This window comes from Schistocerca nitens, chromosome 1, assembly GCF_023898315.1.
Source record: "Schistocerca nitens isolate TAMUIC-IGC-003100 chromosome 1, iqSchNite1.1, whole genome shotgun sequence".
NCBI lineage: Eukaryota > Metazoa > Arthropoda > Insecta > Orthoptera > Acrididae > Schistocerca > Schistocerca nitens.
In genome coordinates this window covers 1,153,407,657-1,153,429,084 of record NC_064614.1, presented here as the reverse complement: position 1 = coordinate 1,153,429,084, position 21,428 = coordinate 1,153,407,657, and the positions used below count along the sequence as shown (strand labels likewise).

General features: G+C 43.5%; 1 protein-coding gene across 1 annotated transcript in view; it reads left to right on the top strand.

The window, feature by feature from the left end:
* LOC126232768 (probable glutamate receptor) overlaps positions 1–21,428 on the top strand; it is a 128,834-nt gene that overhangs the window by 60,649 nt on the left and 46,757 nt on the right. Inside the window, exon 5 of the mRNA XM_049942819.1 lies at positions 15,361–15,569. Coding sequence (XP_049798776.1) covers positions 15,361–15,569 — 209 coding nt within the window. The remainder of the gene's footprint in view (positions 1–15,360; positions 15,570–21,428) is intronic.

Below are 21,428 nucleotides of genomic sequence, written 5' to 3'. Positions count from 1 at the left end.
AATCCCAACCATCAAACCACGACCTCCATACAGGTCCCTTTCAAAAAGGACATTAAGGGCTTGGTATCTGGTTCCTGGTTCACGCCAGATGAAAACCGAGCGAGAATCACTGTTCAGTCTACACCTGGACTCGTCTGTGAATATAACCTGGGACTACTGTTCCAATGACCATGTACTGTGTTCTTGACACCAGGCTTTACAGGCTCTCCTGTGACCAGGAGTCAGTGGAATGCACCTTGCAGGTCTCTGCGCGAATAAACCATGTCTGTTCAGCCGTCTTTAGACTGAGTGTCTGGATACAACTGTTCCAGTGGCTGCGGTCAGGTCCCGAGCAAGGCCTCCTGCAGTACTTCGTGGCCGTATGTGGGCACTGATGGTGAGATATCGGTCTTCTTGTGGTGTTGTACACTGTGGACGTCCCGTGCTGTAGCGCCTGGACACGTTTCCTGTCTGCTGGAATCGTTGCCATAATCTTGATATCACACTTTGATGCACACGGAGGGCCCGTGCTACGATCTGCTGTGTTTGACCAGCCTCCAGTCGCCCTACTATTCTACCCCTCATAACGTCATCGATATGTGTTCTTTGAGCCATTTTCAACACACAGTCACCATTAGCACGTCTGAAAACGTCTCCACACTTAACTCGTTGCACCATACTCTGACATGCGCCAACACACCTCTGCGTATGTGGACTGCTGCCAGCGCCACCGTGCGACGACAGCAGGTCAAATGCACCGCATGGTCATACCCCGAGGTGATTTAAACCCGCAAACCACCCACCAGAGCGTTGGTTCACCATGTATCAGCATTATCCTTAATTTATGAGCACGAGTGTCTTATCACGCCAACCGGCTTTCGTTTACGTCACGCAACTCCTTCTAGGTGCTGCGATTTCTTTTTCAATTGTTGTAATGATGATGAGCGCATCAAAGGTGAGCGCATTGAGGTTGGTGGTGATGGTGATTGGTACGGTCATCAGGAAGTTCGATGACCAGATAAAGAGGTTGGAGGGATAGCTTGTGAATAAGGACTTGATTAAGATGTAAGTCAGACTGTATTATGTAACCTATGTAAGGGTAGACGAGATGTGGTTTTAATTCACATAAATAGGAATTGAAGGACATATAACAAAGAAATTAATAAGAGACGGTACCGATTCCCAACGGCACACAAAACAGGCCACAACACTTTACGGAAGCAACGAAAAATCTAACACAACTCAAATTCTCCAAAATTCGCTAAGTTTTACACAAGTTGGAAATTTAGCGCGAAATTCAAGACGAAATGCTATTAAGAGTTTCCACAACGAAAGTGTATACCTAAATCTGGCAGAAAGCCCAATAAGATTCTTGTCGTATGTAAAGTATACCAGCAGCAAGACGTAATCAGTACCTTCACTTCTCGATAACAGTGGTGATGTTAGTGATGACAGAGCTACCAAACACGGTTTTTCCGGAATTCCTTCACTAAAGAAGAAGAAATAAATATTCCAGAATTCAAATCAAGAACAACTGCCAGTATCGGTACCTCGGTGTAGCGAAGCAGCTTAGATGATTTATTAAGGGCAAGGCCTCCGATCGAGACTGTATACCAGTTAGGTTCGTTACATAGTATGCTAATACAATAGCTCCATACTCGGCAGCCATATAAAACCGCTCACTCGTCGACAGATCCGTACCTTAAGACTGAAAAGCTGCATGGGTCACTCCAATGCCCAAGAATGGAAATACGAGTAATTCACAAAATTATTGACCCATATCAGTAACCACTGAATTATAGACCCATAGCTCTAATGTTGATCTGCAGTAGCATTTTGTAACATATAGTGTATTCGAACATTATGAATTACCTCGAAGAAAATGATTTATTGACAAATAGCCAACATAGATTCAGAAAATATCATTCTTCTGAAACACAACTAGCTCTTTATTCTCACGAAGTAATGAGTGCTATTGACAGGACATGTCAAATTGAATCCATATTTTTAGATTTCCAGAAGGCTTTTGACACCATACCTCGCAAGCGACTTCTAACCAAATTGCGTGCATGTGCACTTTCGTCTCAATTCTGCGATTGGATTCGAGATTTTTTGTCTGAAACATCATAGTTCTTAGTAACTGACGAATAGGCATGGAGTGAAACAGAAATAATATCTTGCATTCCCCAAGAAAGTTTTACATAGGGCGTATGCTGCTCCTGATCTACATAAACATTTTAGTAGATAATCTAAGCCGCCCTCTTTGATTTTTTTGCAGATGGTGCTAGCGTTTACCGTCTAGTAAACTCACCTGATGAACAAAATGAACTGCAGAATGATTTAGACAAGACATCTGTATGGTGTGTAAAGTCGAATTGACTCTTAAGTCCTGAATCCACATGAGTACTAAAAGAAATTCGCTAAATTTCGGTTACACTTTAAATCACACGAATCTAAAGGCCATAAATTCTGCTACATACTTGTTGTTGTGGTCTTCAGTCCAGAGACTGGTTGGATGCAGCTCTCCATGCTACTCTATCCTGTGCAATCTTCTGCATCTCCGAGTAACTAATACAGACGACATCTTTCTGAATCTGCCTAGTGTATTCACCTCTTGCTCTCCCTCTACGATTTTTACCAATCACGCTCCCCTCCAGAACTAAATTGGTGATCCCTTTATGCCTCAGAACGTGTCCTGCCAACCGATCCCATCTTCTAGTCTTGTGCCAAAAAATGGCTCTGAGCACTAGGGGACTCAACTGCTGTGGTCATAAGTCCCCTAGAACTTAGAACTACTTAAACCTAACTAACCTAAGGACAGCACACAACACCCAGCCATCACGAGGCAGAGAAAATCCCTGACCCCGCCGGGAATCGAACTCGGGAACCCGGGCGTGGGAAGCGAGAACGCTACCGCACGACCACGAGATGCGGTCTTGTGCCACAAATTCGTTACAATTACGAATAATCTAAAGTGGAACGATCACGTAGATATGTTGAGGGGAAAGGAAACCAAAAACTGCAATATATTGGCAGAACATTTAGAAAATGCAACAGGGCTACTAAAGATACTGCGTACACCACGCTTGTCCACCCTCTTCTGGAGTGCTGCAGTGGGGTGTGGGATCCACATCAGAGGGTCTGATGGAGAACATCGAAAAAGTTGAATGAAGGGTCGCGAAATAGGGGAGAGAGTGCCACGGGCATGATACATTAATTGGGATGGCAGTCATGAAAACAAAGGCATTTCATATTTCGACAGAATCTTCTCAGGATATTTCGATCACCTATGTACGGAGAAATGGACATCACAATAAAATCAGAGCTCACATGGGAACATTTAAGCGCTCCTTTTTTCCACACGCCGTTCGAGAGTGTTGGAACGGTAGAGAAATACCTTGAAGGCGATTCAATGAACTCTCTGCCAAACAGTTAACTGTGAACTGGAGAGTAATCACACAGATGTAGATTTATGTCTTGAGCCCACATGCACAGGTGGGCAAAAGTGAGCAAGCAGCTGACACACAGGCAGCCAGACTGGAACCTAGGCAACATTTCAGCACTGGCCAGGAATGGCGTAGAATGCACGTAATAGGACCGAATGGCGGATAGCCTGTATTCACACTAGCTGAATCTGCCGGCGAGTGAGCCGAGTGACACCAGAAGTTCCAGTGCCCTATGGGGCAGCGTTGGAACAACCTAACCCAAAGGTTGATGGAATAAGCTTTTAGGCGAAGGTGGAAAAATTTTGCTGTGGAATGGAAATGAGTTCAGAAGGATAGGATGTCCTGCACGGAACTGACTGAAGGCGTGATTGTACTTCATTGTCCAGATGGGTGAATAGGAAAGGGTAGTGATTTTGAGGATATGTTGAGGTGGCTTTTGGGTGGAATACAGATGCCCCTGGGTTATTTTCTGGAGTATATGGGGTCACTAAAAAGCATAGATGTTCAAATGGGTGGTGAAAATGAAAGGGATAGTATCTTCTACAGCAAGAGTGGGACATACAGAGTTCTTTGGATTCAGTAGTGTGTAAGCTGGGCGGATGAGGACAGTAAGTTCTAGTTTCGTCGGATGACGTTTGTCATTACTTTTATGACAGTAGGTGAAATGGGACTGATTACAAATATGACATACAGGTAGGGCATCGTTTCAAAAGATGATGGGATTTTCAATGGGGAAAGATAAGGCGGGTTCGACATCGATGTGCTTGGGACTTGGAACAGATAGGTGCAAAATGTCGTTTCTCCATGGATTAATAACGTGATCAACGCTACAGAATTGCATGTGAACAATATTCAACGACAATACGTTGATGGGCGTTAAGATTGTAGTACTCCTGGGAGAGAATGCAACAAATTTCAAACTGAATGAAGTGTACTGGATACTTAGACATGCAGGTGATTAGATATTCAGTGCAACTGCACAAAGTAATTGTGATTGATATCATCCATATTCTGTATGTAAGAAAAAAGGAAATATGGCGCAACATGGTTCTAATACTGGAATCGTATTCAACAATTTCATGTTGTCTAGTGTATACAAAATAAATACCCAGCACATGTCGGTATTCAACAGAGGAGAATCGTGGTTCATCGAGATTGCAGTTTATTATTCCACGGTATTTCTGCTCGTGATGGTAGGGATCCTACGACTGTCATGCGAATATTCAATCGGCGGGTTCTAGAGGGGCATAATTAGTGCCATGCAGCGCCACACAGGCCCCACGATACTAGCGCCCGACAGGACAAAAATGTTCGCTCAGCTGTACAGGATCTTACAGCCACGTCACGTACCTTGAATTAGGATATGAGGGGCATTGAACTTAGTGTGATGATGTCTGGGGCACAATCAAATGTCACCCTGTGGAGCACTGTTGCTGCCTTTCCTACTATTCTTTTACGTCCTGAATTATTTGTTGGATGTATTCCAATCTCTTTGTTCCTCTAGAGTTTTTACCCTCTACAGCTCTCCCTAGTCCCATGGATGTTACTCCGTGATGTCTAAACAGACGTCTCATCATCCTATGCTTTCTTCTTGTCAGTGTTTTCCAAACATTCCTTTGCTCGTCGATCCTGTGGAGGACCTCCTCATTCCTTACCAGCCCGCCTGATTTTCAACCGCTCCTCTGCAGCACCATATCTCAAACGCTTCAATTCGCTCGTCTTCCGGTTTTCCAACAGGTCATGTTTCACTCCATACAAAGCTGTGCTCTAAACGCACATTTTCATAAATCTCTTCCTCTAATTAAGACACATTTTTGATACTAATAGACTTCTCTTGCCCAGGAATGTCCTTTTCACTAGTGCTAGTCTGATTTTTACGTCCTCTTTGCTCTGTCCATCATTGCTTATTTTGCTGCCTAGGCCGCAGAATGCCTTAACTTCATGTACTTCGTGATCACCAATTCTGATGTAGATGGAGATAAATCCGCTTATGTGTCCACCGGCGGGCTGCCTTGAGCCCACCTGCACAGGTAGGCAAAAATGAGCTTCTCGGTGTATTCATTTCTGCTACTTTCCATTAGTTCCGTCTTTCTTCCATTTACTCTCAATCCATATTTTGTTCTTATTAAACTGTTCAGTCCATCCAACAGATCCTGCAATTCTTCTTCTCTTTCACTGAGGATAGCAATGCGTCAGCGAATCTGATCAGTTATATAACCTTGAATTTTAATCCCACTCTTGAGCTTTTCTTTGTTTCCTTCATTGCTTCTCCGTCGTATGAATTGAACAATCGTTGTTTTTTCTTTGTTCTTGTACGTATTGCATATTACCCGTTTTTCCCTACAGCTTACCCATATTTAACTTAGAGTTTAGAACATCTTGCGCCATTTTATATTTTCGAACTCTTTCTTAACTGTTTGTAAAACTTCACAATCTACATTGTATGTGCGGTTTCATGAGAGACGCTGGACATGGATTAACGTAGATTCAACATTTGGCGAACATCTTTTAACTGGAAAATACTCATATGTTGCAGATTCTTAGGTTCTACGTCTTGTTAAGAAAAAAAGAAAGATGACCCTCCTGGAAAAACTTGAAATCAATAAACATATGAGCCAGGATGCTAACTTAGCATTAAATGACCAAACCCGATTTCCTTCTATTCCTCTGTAAAATTTCCTTACACGAATACTGAAGTAGTTTTTGGTTTAGTCGAATGTAAATATTTCTTCGTGACATAATAATGCAATACTTTCCGTTAAAAACACGCTACATGTCATCTTTTTTCTATCTTTTGTATTCTCTGTATGATAATTTATTTATTTTTTGTAAGCTGCGCGTCATTTTTATCTGTGTTTGCCACATTCAGTTATCACCTGAAGATGGCCATTGAAGCGGAGAGCTAGTTCATGACCAAATAAATCCAATTTTTGTGGGAAAGTGTTTCTTATTTAATATTATTGTCATGTTCTGGCAAGCACCGACGGAAAAATTCAGTTAAAAATCGTACATCATTTGAGTGTAACAATAAATGCAAAGCCAACAACTGCCGCGCAGGGTAGCCGTACGGTCCGAGGCGCCTTGCCACGGTTCGCGCGGCTGCCCCCGTCGGAGTTTCCAGTCCTCCCTCGGACATGGGTGTGTGTGTTGTCCTTAGCGTAAGTTAGTTTAAGTAGTGTGTATGCCTAGGGCCCGATGACCTCAGTAGTTTGGTCCCATAGTAACTTATCACAAATGTCCAACAAGAAAAGCAAACAATTCACATTAAAACAATATCTACGATAGAGGGAATACCTCACATTCCACACTATGATTTAGGGGCACAGATTATCATATATTTCAACAAACGGAGGTACAGTGGTATGATTGTAGTAGAGCATTATATAAAATAGATTATTAAGCTAATAAAACCACTTTCCTTGATTTTTTGTTGGCATAAATGCCAATTACATCATAAAATAACTGACAAGTCAGTGTGAGACGAAGAATATTTATTACTCTTTTCAGTGTATTAAACGATCTCTCAGGCTGAGCCACAGATACCGACAGGGAACAAAATGTTCTGAAAGCAAAGCTGACGTTCTGGATAATGTGCTAAATTTTTATTGAAGAATTAGATTTAGGAGTTGGAGTCAGTTGCCATAGTTGGCACGTTGAATTGCTTTCAGATTATTCTTTTTCTTTTTTCACTGTATTATCTGAGACGCCGCAACTATATTTATCATACCACATTTTGGTAAGAGCACTGCGTTAGGGAAATTGATTACCCTAACAAAGGGCATATATCTCATAGCTAACTTGTCAGCAATATGTCGATGAAAGCAATGAAACAAATCGCAAGCACAAAGGAGTGGCTGTTTTTCCTCCTTCCTTTGTTCCGTTGTACAACAGAAAGCTCAATAATTTGCATGGGTGAATGACGCAAGCGAAGGAATAGAGTGCCAAGCTTCCCTTTCTCTTAACTTTCAAATACAATTTTTTTTCTCCATAAATTGAAACTTCTATTACTGAAAGTCCTCTGTCACACATTGCTTGGTTCAGCTAAATCGTTTGAGGCAAATGCCGGAATGGTTCCATTGAGAAGATCATCTCCAATTTCCGTCCCCAATAAGATTTTACGTTCCATCTCTAATAAATTCGTCGTTGACGGTACGTTAAACCATAATCTTCCTGTTCTATAAAATTTCGGAGGAACTGCCAGATGCCTGTAACTTCCTGGTACGACATTTCGGCCCAGAGTTTTCTGGCCATATTCAGGTGAATACTGACGAGCAATACACTAACCTCCCCTACTGAAAATCCAATCGGCAGATATGTGGTGCTCTAGTTGGCACTGCGCATGCGTTGAAGCGCGTGCGCTTCTGCTGTAAGCCTGCGCGCTACTATCCGTGGTGAAAGCTCGCCTCTTCGACATCCAAACGGTTGTCTCCGCTATATGGACTGCCCAAGATACATAAAGGAAGTGGACCTTTACGTCCTACAGTAAGCACTAATGAAGCAGCCACCTACGATTTGGCTAAATACTTAGCGTCTTTACTCAGATCCATTGTAGGCAACTGTCCACATCATATAAGAAATTCGAGTGATTTCATCAGCAGATTCCAGTCACTTGACCTAGAAAGCAGTAATGTTTGACCAGTTTTGACGTGGTTTCGCTTTTTACAAATTTGCCTTTGGTGGACTCTTTACATCTCAATGGCAATAGATTTTTGGCTGACATTTCAGCGTTGTTTGCGCATATTCCCTTCTCGACGTAATTTTTATTCAACAAATAGTTTTTTAACAGTCTGTCGGTGTCACCATAGGAAGTCCTTTGTCTCCCCTGGTGGTCAATATTGTTATGGGGGAATTTGAAGAGCGAGCGCTCGCCTCAGCTCTTTTAAAGCCAACACTATTTTGGTAATACGTTGATGACACTTCCATAGTCTGGCGTCATGGTTTGGACAGTCTCCAAGAGTTCCTTCAACATCTGAAATCCACACATGAAAAAATAAAATTTACTACGGAAATGGAGAAAGATGGTTGCTTGTCATTTTTAGAGATCTTGACGCCACGAAAGAGCGATGGCTCAATTGGGCATTCACTCATACTGACCTTTATTTACAGTCTTCTAGTTGCCGCCATCCAGCACAAACGATGGGCACTCAAAAGACCTTGATCCACCGAGCCCATACCATCTCAGAAGCCGATAGCGGACAAACAGAACTGGAGCACCTGCAAACCGTGTCCCTGAACGGCGGATATTCGTACGGCAACTACAGAGAACGCTACAGACGTACAAATGACAGAAGAAGTTATTAGATGGAGCCTTCAAAACGACTGCTTACCTGCTACATACTAGAAATGTTTCAGCTAAAATAGGCAGAATATTAAGAAGACATAAATTTGAAGTAATCTTTCGACCTCATTCCAAAATACCAGCGCTTTTGGGATCTGTTAAAGATGGCTTAGAGCTGCGCAGAGCCGGCTTTTACAGGGTTCCGTGCGAATGCGGCAGATGTTAGACAAAGCAAACGACGCGCAGTGTGCAGGATCGCATTATAGAACATCAGCGACCTGCTCGCTTTCTCCAAGCAATTAAGTCCGCTATCGCTGAACACTGTATTTCCACTGGTCATTCGATGAAATATAATGAAACAAAAATGGTGGACCATAGTCAAACTTTTGGAGCTCAATCATCAATGAATCAGTGGAAATACGACTGTCTCAAACCCTTATGAATCAATCAGGACGGCGGTTTCCAGTTAAGTTCTGCATGGGACGCTACTGCAGGAAAGCTGCGTCCTCTGCGTAAACGGCGTAGTCCTGCGATCTTACCGTGCGAAACAATCGATCGTTTTGCGAGATTTCACCACGGAAGGTACGTAGAGCAGCGCACAGACTTACAGCAGAAGCGCATGTGCTCAAGCAACGCATGCGGACTGCCAATTAGAACACCACGCATGGCCCGGCGGGATCTTAAATATGGGAGCTTAAAGTCTTAATCGTCACCTGAAGATGGACGCAAGACTCTGCGCAGAAATACTGTACCAGCAGTTCTCCCGAAATTTTGTAGAACAGTTTTAAATTTCAGATAATCTCACATCCTTCCTTCTCTTACGGTCAGAGAAAGATTATTAATAGATTATATTAGATTAGATTTGATTAGTACTTGTTCCATAGATCACTTCGTAATGATGTGGTAACGTGTCAGGTTAATAAAAGGTGTCTATACAAGATATTACATTACACAAAATATTACATGACACTTAATATTTTTAATTTTTTTTTTGGAGGGGGGTGGGAGGTTTGTAAATTACCCACTTACTATATCTAAAAATTCATCTAATGAGTAGAAGGAGTTGCCATTCAGAAATTCTTTGAATTTCCTTTTAAATGCCATATGGTTATCTGTCAGACTTTTTATGCTATTAGGTAAGTGACCAAAGACTTTTGTGGCAGCATAATTTACCCCCTTCTGAGCCAAAGTTATATTTATCTTTGAGTAGTGAAGATCATCCTTTCTCCTAGTGTCGTAGCCATGTACACTGCTATTACTTTTGAATTCGTTCGGATTGTTACTAACAAATTTCATAACTGAATATACATATTGTGAGGCTACAGTGAAGACCCTAGCTCTTTAAATAAGTGTCAGCAGGATGATCTTGGATGAGCCCCAGCAATTATTCTGATCACACGCTTCTGTGCAATGAACACTCTTTCACTCAATGATGAGATACCCCATAATATGATGCCACACGAAAGCAGAGAATGAAAATAGGCGTGGTACGCTAATTTACTGAGATGTATATCGGCCAAATTTGCAATGATCCTAATAGTACGAGGGCGGTTCAGAAAGTAACCTCCGATTGGTCACAGTGCGGGTTGTGGGGGGAGTAGCGACGCCATCTGTGCGTTCACGCACTCAACAGGTCAGTCGGCGTCAAGCCGTGGTCGAGTGAACGTCGTACCTCGCTAGTTTAGTTTTTGTGGCAGTTTGAAATGTGTGCTGCAATAGAAAACCCCGCCAAATGTGAAGTGCGTGCTGTCATAAGGTTTTTTACAGCCAAAGGATATTCTGCAGCAGCTATTCATCGTGAGCTTTGTGCCGTGTACGGACCAAGAGTTATGAGTGAAGGAGTTGTCCGTGAATGGGTACGTTTATTTAAAAGTGGACGAGAAAACGTTCATGATGAAGAGAGGAGTGGTAGACCATCATTGGTGACTGACGAACTCGTTCAGACAGTTGATGCAAAAGTTCGTGAAAATCGACGTTTCTCAATGTCGGAGTTGTCTACTGGTTTTCCACAAATTTCTAAGACTCTCTTGTACGGTTTGATGACGACGAAGAGCTCAAAGATGCGGTCACAGGCTGGCTCCAGGCACAAGCGGGTGATTTTTATGCAGAAGGAATTTCAAAGCTTGTGAAGAGATACGATAAGTGCCTCAATCGCTATGGAGACTATGTAGAAAAATAGTGCAAAGATGTAGTTGTAAGATGTATATATTAAAATATTTTTATTTAACTTGGTGTATTTTTTTAAATCAACCGGAGGTTACTTTCTGAACGGCCCTCGTATAAGTAGCTGAACTCAAACGTTTCAGCAGATCTTCAGTGCGTTTTTTCCAGTTAATCCCCTCATCAATGCATACAGCTAGAAATTTTGAATATTCTACCTTAGCTACCGATTTCTGATGGAAGTCTATATTTATCAATGGTGTCATTCAATTTACTGTGTGGAACTGTATATACTGTGTTTTGTCAAAGTTTAATGAGAGCCCATTTGCAGAGAACCAATTAATGATTTTCTGAAAAAAATCGTTTACAATTTCATCAGGTAATTATTGTCTGTTTGGTGTGATAGCTATACTTGTATCATCGGCAAAAAGTCCCAGCTTTGCATCTTCGTGAATATAGAATGGCAAGTCATTAATATATATTAAGAACAGCAGAGGATCCGACACTGAACCTTGCGGCACCCCTTTCTTGATTGTTCCCCAGTTTGAGAAATCATCAGTTTTTTGCATATTATGTGAACTGCTTATTTCAACTTTCTGCACTCTTCCAGTTAGGTATGATTTAAACCATTTGAGCGCTGTCCCATTCATACAACAGTACTTGAGCTTATCTAGAAGTATTCCGTGCTTAAAAAACGGTCAAATTTTGTATACGATATGATCAAAAATGTCTGGACACCCTATTCTGATGCGGAATCTACCACTAGATGTCGCTACAGGCGGTCCTGTCAGTATGAAGAGATGGGAGTATCGTATTTTCAGCAGACCAGCAGTAACAGCAGGATGGGTCGGTCAGAACAGCTCAGTGACTTCGAACATAGACTTGTCATTGGACGTCACGTGGGCAACAAATCCATCTGGGACGTTTCAACCACTGTAAAGATGCCCAAGTAGACTGTCAGTAATGTGATTGTGAAGTGGAAAGCGCGGGAACAACCACAGCTAAAGCATCACCTGCCAGTCCTGATATACTGACGGACAGGTATCCTCGAACATTGCAAACTGTGTCTGTAAAAATCAGATGAGATCAGTAGAAAGACTCACTGATGGTTTACAAAAAACGTCTCTGAGCACTATGGGACTTAACATCTCAGGTCATCAGTCCCCTAGAACTTAGAACTACTTAAACCTAGCTAACCTAAGTACATTACACACAGCCATGCCCGAGGCAGGATTCGAACGTGCGACCGTAGCGGTCGCGCGGCTCCAGACTGGAGCGCCTAGAACCGCTAGGCCACCAGCGGCCGGCGATGGTTTATAGAATGTTGCCATCAGTCCAGCTAGCACAGTAACTGCCGCGTAAAAGAGTAGAATAAAATGATCGAGCAACTCGTCATAAGCCACAAATTTCTGTAGGCAGTGCTAAACGACGATCATGGTGGTGTAAAGAGAAAAGCCACTGGACAGTGGATGACTGAAACCGACTGACTAGGAATGGTGAATCACACAAGACCCAGTGGCAGTCCAGTGGAAGTGTTTGTGTTCAGCGAATGCCTTTGTAACGTGGTTCTCAACCTGGGGATAATTACCCCCTGGAGGGTACAATGTAATTTTCTGAGGGTAAAAACAAAAGGATTCAATTGTATTTCGGTCACAAAATTGAATTATTTTTAAAAGGTCAATACTATGATCACTAGTTTGTAAGTGATTATATAAGTTACCTGAAAATACATTTTTTTTTTCAAAGGCGTGGCCTGTAACACAGTGTAGTGGAGGTTACTTGTTGCGAAACGAATGTATGAACAATATCTTCCCGACATAGTCCTTGCACTGTACACTGTACCCTGCATCCACGACAGTGTAATTGAAACATATGTATCACATGGAGCATGCTTAAATAGCGCATGGAAATGCCTTCCCCACGTTGTAGGTAGTTCCAATAATACATCGGAATTTGCTTCATTATTTACTCCATAAAATTAAATTGACACACAACACAAGACAGACTACTGTACTACACTACTGTGGGGCCTGTACTGTTATTACTATTGTTATTATTATTAGTGGCGGTGTTCAGACACAAAACATTGCCAACCTGAAGTCTTCCATTTTCCGCCAATCACGTGATTTCCAAACAGTAGGTCAAAGCATCGTAGACACCTTTTAATGTGCTTGATATTAACTTGTGTACGGGGGGTAGGCGAAGCAAGTGTCGCTAAAGGAGAGGACCTGTGTAGAGGAAGCATGTTTCGTAACAACTGTCTACCCCCAGTGTGGATGGTTAGCTTCCTTTTCTGAGACTAGTTTCATCATTCTATAAATAGGTTGTTGGAAATAAATAGTACCAGTTATCTCATTTATTCATCAGTTCCATGTTAAATAAACATCTGGAAAAACTAATTTTTAATTTTAAAAATGACTGTGTTCAAAGAAAATTCTTTTTGATTTTTAAAGTTAGGTGCTAATGTTGATGATAGTGGGAGGAGGGGTTTGGAGGGGGGGGGGGAGCAGGGAGGTAAGGTACTAGCTAATCTCTGATTGCACTTGGGAGTTGTGGGGGGGGGGGGGGTAATGATCAAAGAAGGGTTAGGAACCACTGTCTTAGAGCGTTAGTTACTATCCTGTGTAGTGTCAACGCTGAACTAGGGAGGAAGTGATGTTACGGTATGCTGGTGTTTTTCATGGTTAGGGTGTCGTCCGCTTACTCCGCTAAAGAAAACTCTAAATGCGGAAGTATATGAACACGGTTTACAAAATTCTGTAATAAGTACAATAGAGGAACAGTTCGTAGTCGATGATTGTATTATCTGTGATAAAGCAGCATCTGTGGGGCAATGGTGTGTGGACGATAACATTCCTGAAGTGAACTGGACTACCCAGAGTCACGACCTCAACCCAATGAGACACCTTCGGGATTACTTATAGTGTCGAATTCGCTCCAGACCACAGTGTACATCACTCCTTTCTCTGATTTTCGCTCGTGAGGAAGAATGGGCTGCCATTCCTCCGCAGATATTAAGATGCCTCAATGAGAGAATGAGTTTCCATTTCACTGCAGACATTAAGATGTCTCAGTGAGAGAATGGGCTGCCATTCCTCCACAGACGTTAAGATGCCTCAATGAGAGAATGGACTGCCATTCCTCAACAGATTTCAAGATGCCTCAATGAGTGTGTCCCCAGCAGAGTTATATCATAAAGACGAAGAGTGGACACATCCCATGTTAACGTCCGCAAATAGGTGTCCGGATAATTTTGATTAGAGAGCTATAATTGGACAATCTGCATCGCCTAACCTTGTTCTGTTATTCCCTCGAGCAGTATGTTTTGTGGCCTAGCGGTTCTAGGCACTTCAAGACTGAAGGTCTACGGTCGCAGGTTCGAATATTGCCTTGTGCATGGATGTGTGTGATGTCCTTAGGTTAGTTAGGTTTAAGTAGTTCTAAGTTCTAGGGGACTGATGACCTCAGATGTTAAGTCCCATAGTGCTCAGAGCCATTTGAACCATTTTTGAACCATAAATGTTGTCTCAAATTCTGAGAGTAAGCTGGGATATGGAGCAAAGGGCTTGGACTTTTGCATGAAGTTGCACAACTATAATTAAAAAATTATTAAAATTGTCCTATGCGACATAATCAAAACCCTCAACATACATAAATAAATTAAACAAAGACAATTTTCTAGAAATCTCTCGATTAGTTTCTGAGAAAATGGTACACACATTTTTTGAAAATAAAATTTGTAAATTTAATAAAAAGTTAAATATGTTTAATCTAAGGAGAGGTTGTTATCCCTGTGAGTCTGTAAATATTTGCACCAGCTACAGGTTCTTCTTGTTACTGATACTTCACGTAGTCCAAAGGCATTCCTTTCAATCTTGAAGAGCGAGAGATTTGCTTTCTGCCACACTGGCTCACTGGTTTTATTGGTTCCTCCACAAATTAATGCCATTTTAGACAATGGCTGCTTGCAGTCTTCTCTCCTTGCTAACATAAATCACTACGGATGCCAGTCAGGTTGTAGTGTTCAGATACCGGGACGTTTCGACGAGTGTAGTACCCAGCATCTTCAGGCAAAGTGGCAAGATACTGGGTATGTCACAGCTGAAACGCAAGAGTTTTTCATCAGTAGAATATAACATGAAAGCCTACATTCAGACATTCTCTTTGCACTTGTCACAATTTGTGAAGCAGAGATCATTTAAGATTATCGCGTGAGACAGAAAAATGGTTTCGTTCGCTATTTCACCTTAACATCACCTCCAGTTACTTTGTGTCTGAATTGGGCGTTTCTGCTCTTAGTTACGTTAATGTAAAATTCTAGCCCGGAACGCCTCTAGCAGACAGTTCATTCGATCCACGTATACCGCGTCGCGGTATTTCACACTTCGTACTCTGAACCAGTGCTGAATATCTGCTGGTGCCAGTATTTCGGGATGACGCCGTGGCAGTGGGAACCGCGAGAATGCGGCAGCACTAGCTCCGTCTCCTCTTGCACAGGTTCCCCAGCAGAGAGCCGCGGCGTGCCGGGCCGCATCGTGACGCTGTCCCTGCTGGTGACGGTGATGTTCCTGTACACCTCCTACTCGGCCAGCATCGTGGTGCTGCTGCAGTCCACCACCACCTCCATCCGGACGCTCGCCGACCTGCTCTACAGCCCGCTCGGGCTCGGCGTCCACGACATCGTCTACAACAGGCACTTCTTCCCGGTAATAAGGCGGTGAAACCAGTTAGTCAAGTAAACCAGTAGTATCTAATTTAAGTATTGATGTTTTACGAAATGAATGGCAAAGCATTATAACCACCATCACAGTATCAAAACTCTACTGGGAACACTTTTTCGTGAGGTGTTGGAATGTCCGTCGAGCCATAGCGGCCCGTTCCTCCTCAAGAACCGAAACCAGAAAAAGAATTGATGTAGGACGATAAGGTCTGGACTGAAGTCAACATTCTAACTCATCCCGAAAGTATCGCACGTTCTCCTAGCGTATTTCTAACTTGTAGAATTCTCGGGAGTCCAGCCGGGTTATGTCGTAATTACTCCACGGCCATACTTTGGACTACAATAACTCTAAAATACTTCAGCAATCAGCCGGCCGCGGTGGTCTAGCGGTTCTAGGCGCTCAGTCCGGAACCGCGCGACTGCTACGGTCGCAGGTTCGAATCCTGCCTCGGGCATGGGTGTGTGTGGTGTCCTTAGATTAGTTAGGTTTAAGTAGTTCTAAGTTCTAGGGGACTGATGACCACAGATGTTAAGTCCCATAGTGCTCAGAGCCATTTGAACCATTTTTGAACTTCAGCAATCTTCCTCCTTCTGGGACTGCGTGATTAAAAAGGTCTTTGAAATCAGGGTCCAAGATGGTGTAATCAATAAAGATAGTGGTCTACAACTGAGTCAGACGTGGAACCCTGCACTGAACCTAGAAAAAGAAAAGCCCTTCCGAACAGTGAGGTCCGTATCCGACAGCGATAGCGCGTACACTGGAATCCAGACTCGCGGGCAGCTACCCCGACCACCGCCACCATCCACCTTGGCTGCCTCGAGGATAGCACTGGAGCGGAGTGGTGGAGGGGGTGACGGCCAGCATACATATGATACCGAGCGGAACAGTAGTCATCAGGAACCACCTGAAGCCGGCAGTAAGATTTTTTGCCGAATTATTGTCGTGTGATAGAAGACTAGCACTGGCAAAAAGGGCATTCCTGGCCAGGAGAAGTCTACTAGCATCAAACCTAAGTTTTAATTTGAGGAAGAAATTTCTGACAATGTACGTTTGGAGCACAGCATTGTACAGCAGTGAAACATGGCCGCTGGGAAAACCGGAATATAAGAGAATCGAAGAACTCGGGATGTGATGCTACAGAAAAATGTACAAAGTTAGGTGGTCTGATGAAGTAAAGAGTGGGGAGGTTCCCCGCAAATTCGACAAGAAACGGGTGTATGGAAAACACAAGCAAGGATAGGATAAAACGATATATGTTGAGACATCAGCGAACAACTTCCACGGTAGTAAAGGGAGCTTTAGAGGGTAAAACTTGTGGAGAAAGACAGAGATTGGAATACATACAGCAAATAACTGAGGATGTAGGTTGGAAGCACAGGTGAGGGATTCGCGGCGGGCCGCATCAAACCAATCCGAAGTCTGATAATTAAAAAAAAAAAAAGAAAAAAAACCTATCGCTCAGCCAGTCATCCCAAAGTTGTTCCATTGCGTTCGGGACGGGAGTCTCAGCGGGCGAGTTCATTTCAGGAATGTTGTTGTCCACAAACCCTAAGTTGCACTGTGATGCGGATACAAGCAGTCATCGTCTCCGAACTGTTCCTCTACTGTATACATTATTCAATGCAGTAACATCTGCTCATCTCCAAATTTAGCCTTTCTTGAGCACATTAAGGGGAGTACACTAACCACCTCCGTATTTCATTGCTGACGCTACACATGACAGTAGGTAACATCCTGTAGGCATACTCCAAACCCTTCCATCGGATTGCTACAGGTTACAGCGTGATTTATCACAGGTCCGCTTGCAGTCATCCAATGTCCAACAGCGTCGCACTTTACACGATCCCAAGCGTTGCTAGCATTGATTACAAATATTATTTGGCTTATGAGGAACTGCTCGACCATTGTAATCCTTTCTTTCTAACTCCCTACGCACAGTCATTGTGCTAGTTAGACTGCTACTATTATTTTGAAACTCATGACTGAATCCTTCCACTGATTTCATGCGACCTTTTACGAGGATTGTTCAATAAAGAATGATCATAATTTTTTATGGTCATGATTTCTCGCTCTAAAATTTAATCATGATATTCTGTTTGCTTCATGTGCAACAAACACGCCGTAGTAGTTTCATTGTTGGAACTCCTGGTTAACGCCTCTGAGAGACAGGCAAGGCCAGACATGTTCAGTATCGCCTACCGCTGCAACGGAGGTAACACACGAGGAACAATAAGCGGCTTTGAAATTCTGCTTTCGTCTCAACAACTCTTCAGCTGAGGCCTATACGATGTTACAGGAGACCTATGGAGACTCTGTTCTCGAAGGTTGTTTAAAGGGGACACAAACAGTTTCAAAAGAAGGTGCACCCGGTGCTCCAGTTACTGCTCCTTCGGAAGAAAACATCAACACTGCTGACAAAATAACTCTCGGGTGAACAGCCTGGTATGAGTGTGCATAGGACACAATATTTCGGCAATCGACCACGTTGTCATCATCAGGTGCGCTGATGTACTGACCGGCGGTGGGCCGGCGCCAGTATATATAGGACAATCCCCCTCCTCCCTCAGGCGCTTCCTATGAGTCGGTGCGGTCCGCGTCCCTCAGGCGCTTCCTATGAGTCGGTGCGGTCCGCGCCCCGCGCGCGGTCCAGGTACAGCGTCCATTCTCCCGCCGTCTGGGCGCTGCGTCCTAGGTCTCCTTGTTCAGGAGGGTCTACTGGCACCGCACTCGTCATTCTTCCCTCCTCCCCCGAAGTCGGCACACTCTGGGGAATATCCTTTTTCTTCTTAATCCGGGTTATCGCGGGTTCCCACGCTAAGGCTGTAACCACTGTCACGATTTAATTGTGGCTCCCTTACCCTGATCTCTATGGCTTCTTTGATGACACCGTCCCAGTATTTGGAAGACCTAGGACGCAGCGCCCAGACGGCGGGAGAACGGACGCTGTACCTGGACCGCGCGCGGGGCGCGGACCGCACCGACTCATAGGAACCGCCTGAGGGAGGAGCGGGAAGGGGGATTGTCCTACATATACATGGCGCCGGCCCACCGCCGGTCAGTACATCAGCGCACCTGATGATGGCAACGTGGTCGATTGCCGAAATATTGTGTCCTGTGCACACTCATACCAAGCTGTTCATCCGAACTTTATTTCGTCGTAAAATACGCCTGGAGAAACTGAAGAATCACATCAACACTGCTGCTGTCATTGTGAGACAGGATCGACGAATTACCTTCTGAAATACTGCACATTTCATTGGGTGCCACCCACACGTTGGTGATAGAAAAATTACACATGGTACGTGTTTGTGTGTGATGGGTTCCAAGACTGTTGATTCCCGAACAAAAGTACATTCACGTGCAGGTCTGTATGCAGTTAAAGCTGATGTTAGAGGAAGATCCGGAGTTTCTTTCAGATGTAATCACTGCTGATGAAACTTGGCTACATCATTTTGATCCTAAGAGCAAACAGCAAAGCTTCATCACCAACCCCCAAAAAAGCAAAAGTGGTTGCTTCTGCTGGGAAAGTTACGGTCATCTCATTCTTTGATATTCATGGAATGTTTTATCAGCATGTTTTACCTGCACACTCATCAGTAACTGGACAATACTACAGGGATGTCCTGAAAACATTTCAGTCCACATCAGGTGCAAAAGACCACATTTTCGTGAAGCAGGCTGGATGCTGCACCACGATAATGCGCGGCCGCATATGGCCAATGTTGTTGCTGAATATCTTGAAAAAATCAAAGTGAAGTGCATACCTCACCCTCCCTATACTCCGGAATTTGCCCCATGTGACTTTTTTCTATTCCTTAATGTGAATAAACTCCTTCGTGGGAGGCATTATCAATCATCACAAGCAGTGGTAAAGGTTGCGGAGACGATTTTGAAGGACCTCTCAAAAATTGTTTCCAGCATGTATTTGAAGACTGGCAGAAACGCTGGGACAAGTGCATAGCAATCATGGGAGACTACTTTGAGAAGCACCATCAAAATTATGAGGATGCGTAAAGGTATGTTGTCAAAAAAATTATGATCATTCTTTATTGAAGAGCCCGCGCACCTGCACTCCAGTAAATGAGACCTGCCTAGTCTGAAATTAGCTGTGGCTGTTGCTTTGCCTCTCCATTTCGGCCAGATAGTTAACAGTGGATTTGGTCAGTTTTGGAAGGGTCAAATAATATAACCCCCCCCTCCCCCCCCCCCCACACACACGCACACACGCACATACTTTTTTTTGTATTGCCAGGTCCTCTTGCCGCGACATCTAGTGGTCAATAGTGCATATAACGTATATTGTTTGCGTACCACGTCATATCTTATCAGTATGGCAATGTCATTAATGTAGCTGGAGCTCTGTTGATGCAGCATTACATGATTCATAAGAAATATGTGGTGTCACCGCTAGACACCACACTTACTAGGTGGTAACTTAAATCGGCCGCGGTCCTGTAGTACATGTCGGACCCGCGTGTCGCCACTGTGTGATCGCAAACCTAGCGCCACCACATGGCAGGTCTCGAGAGACTGAGGAGACCTCGCCCCAGTTGTACGGACAACATAGCTAGCGATTGGACGTGCTAAGCCTTGCTCTCATTTGCCGAGAGATAGACAGTAGAATAGCCCTCTGCTAAGTTAAATGGCGACCACCTAGCAAGGCGCCATTTGTATCAGTGCCAATAGCTTACGAGTATGCAGGAGAGATGTATTCCAACAAGAGAATAAAGTTAAGTATTAAAAAAGCTACGTATTTTTCTTTAGTGCATTTATAAGTCTCATGTTCCAGACTTCACGCCCGTCTGCGTTAGCCTTGCGTGCCCTATCGGCTACAGCATTGTGTCTGGGCTGTATGGTCTAGACACAACAAAATATATGAACGTTTATGCTGTGGTGATGGTCGATAACCGAAACCAGTAGTTATAATGAAGGACATACAGGTAGCTCAGTGGCAATCATTTCATAAACTACTTAACAGCTGTTGGCAGTGTCCTTCAATGTTTATGATCTAGGAGGAACAACAGCTCTTGAAATGTACAACAGTGAAGCTGAACATAGTTCACCTGTGGAATGGTCATTCAGTGGCGATCTTGGTTCAGCTTAAAGGTTTCCAACAAGAAGAGATCGACGAAATACGGAAACTACACAATACCGTAGCAAAAATTTAGAATTTAGGGTAGTTAATTTTATTTTTTAATTTAAGATAGTGCAAAATGAATAACGAAACCCGAGCAGTAAATGATCTTAGATGAAGGTATGCAGAGTACTTGAAAAAGTGTAATATATTTATACAGGAGGTATCGGTCAAAAGTATAACGAAAGTTCCTATAGTGAAATGTCCGAAAACCAATATCTTTTGAGATATTGACTAATCTGTCCTCTCCTTCCCATGTGTCACGTGGCAGCAGACACAGCAGGCAGTGCTACATATGCATGCCATTCATCTTGTGACGCATCCTTTAGCGCGACTGAGTGAATCACGCCCTCTTCCAAATACACCTCCCTCCATTCGGAAAGCGTCATATGCATCGGTCACGAGCTCCTATAACGTCCGCACACTATCGATGTGTTGGACATACACCAATGCCTTTAAATGTTCCCATATCAGAAATTCAACGGATTCGGGTCTGGTGAACTGGGAGGCTATGCTGCGGGACCTGCTACTGGTGTATTGCACGTCTAAGCCATCGACAACGTGCAGATACTATAGATGCGTGTGACCAATGCGTATGTTTCTCGCTTTCGTTCAGCAGCAAAATAAATGGTTCAAATGGCTCTGAGCACTATGGGACTTAACATCTGAGGTCATCAGTCCCCTAGAACTTAGAACTACTTAAACCTAAC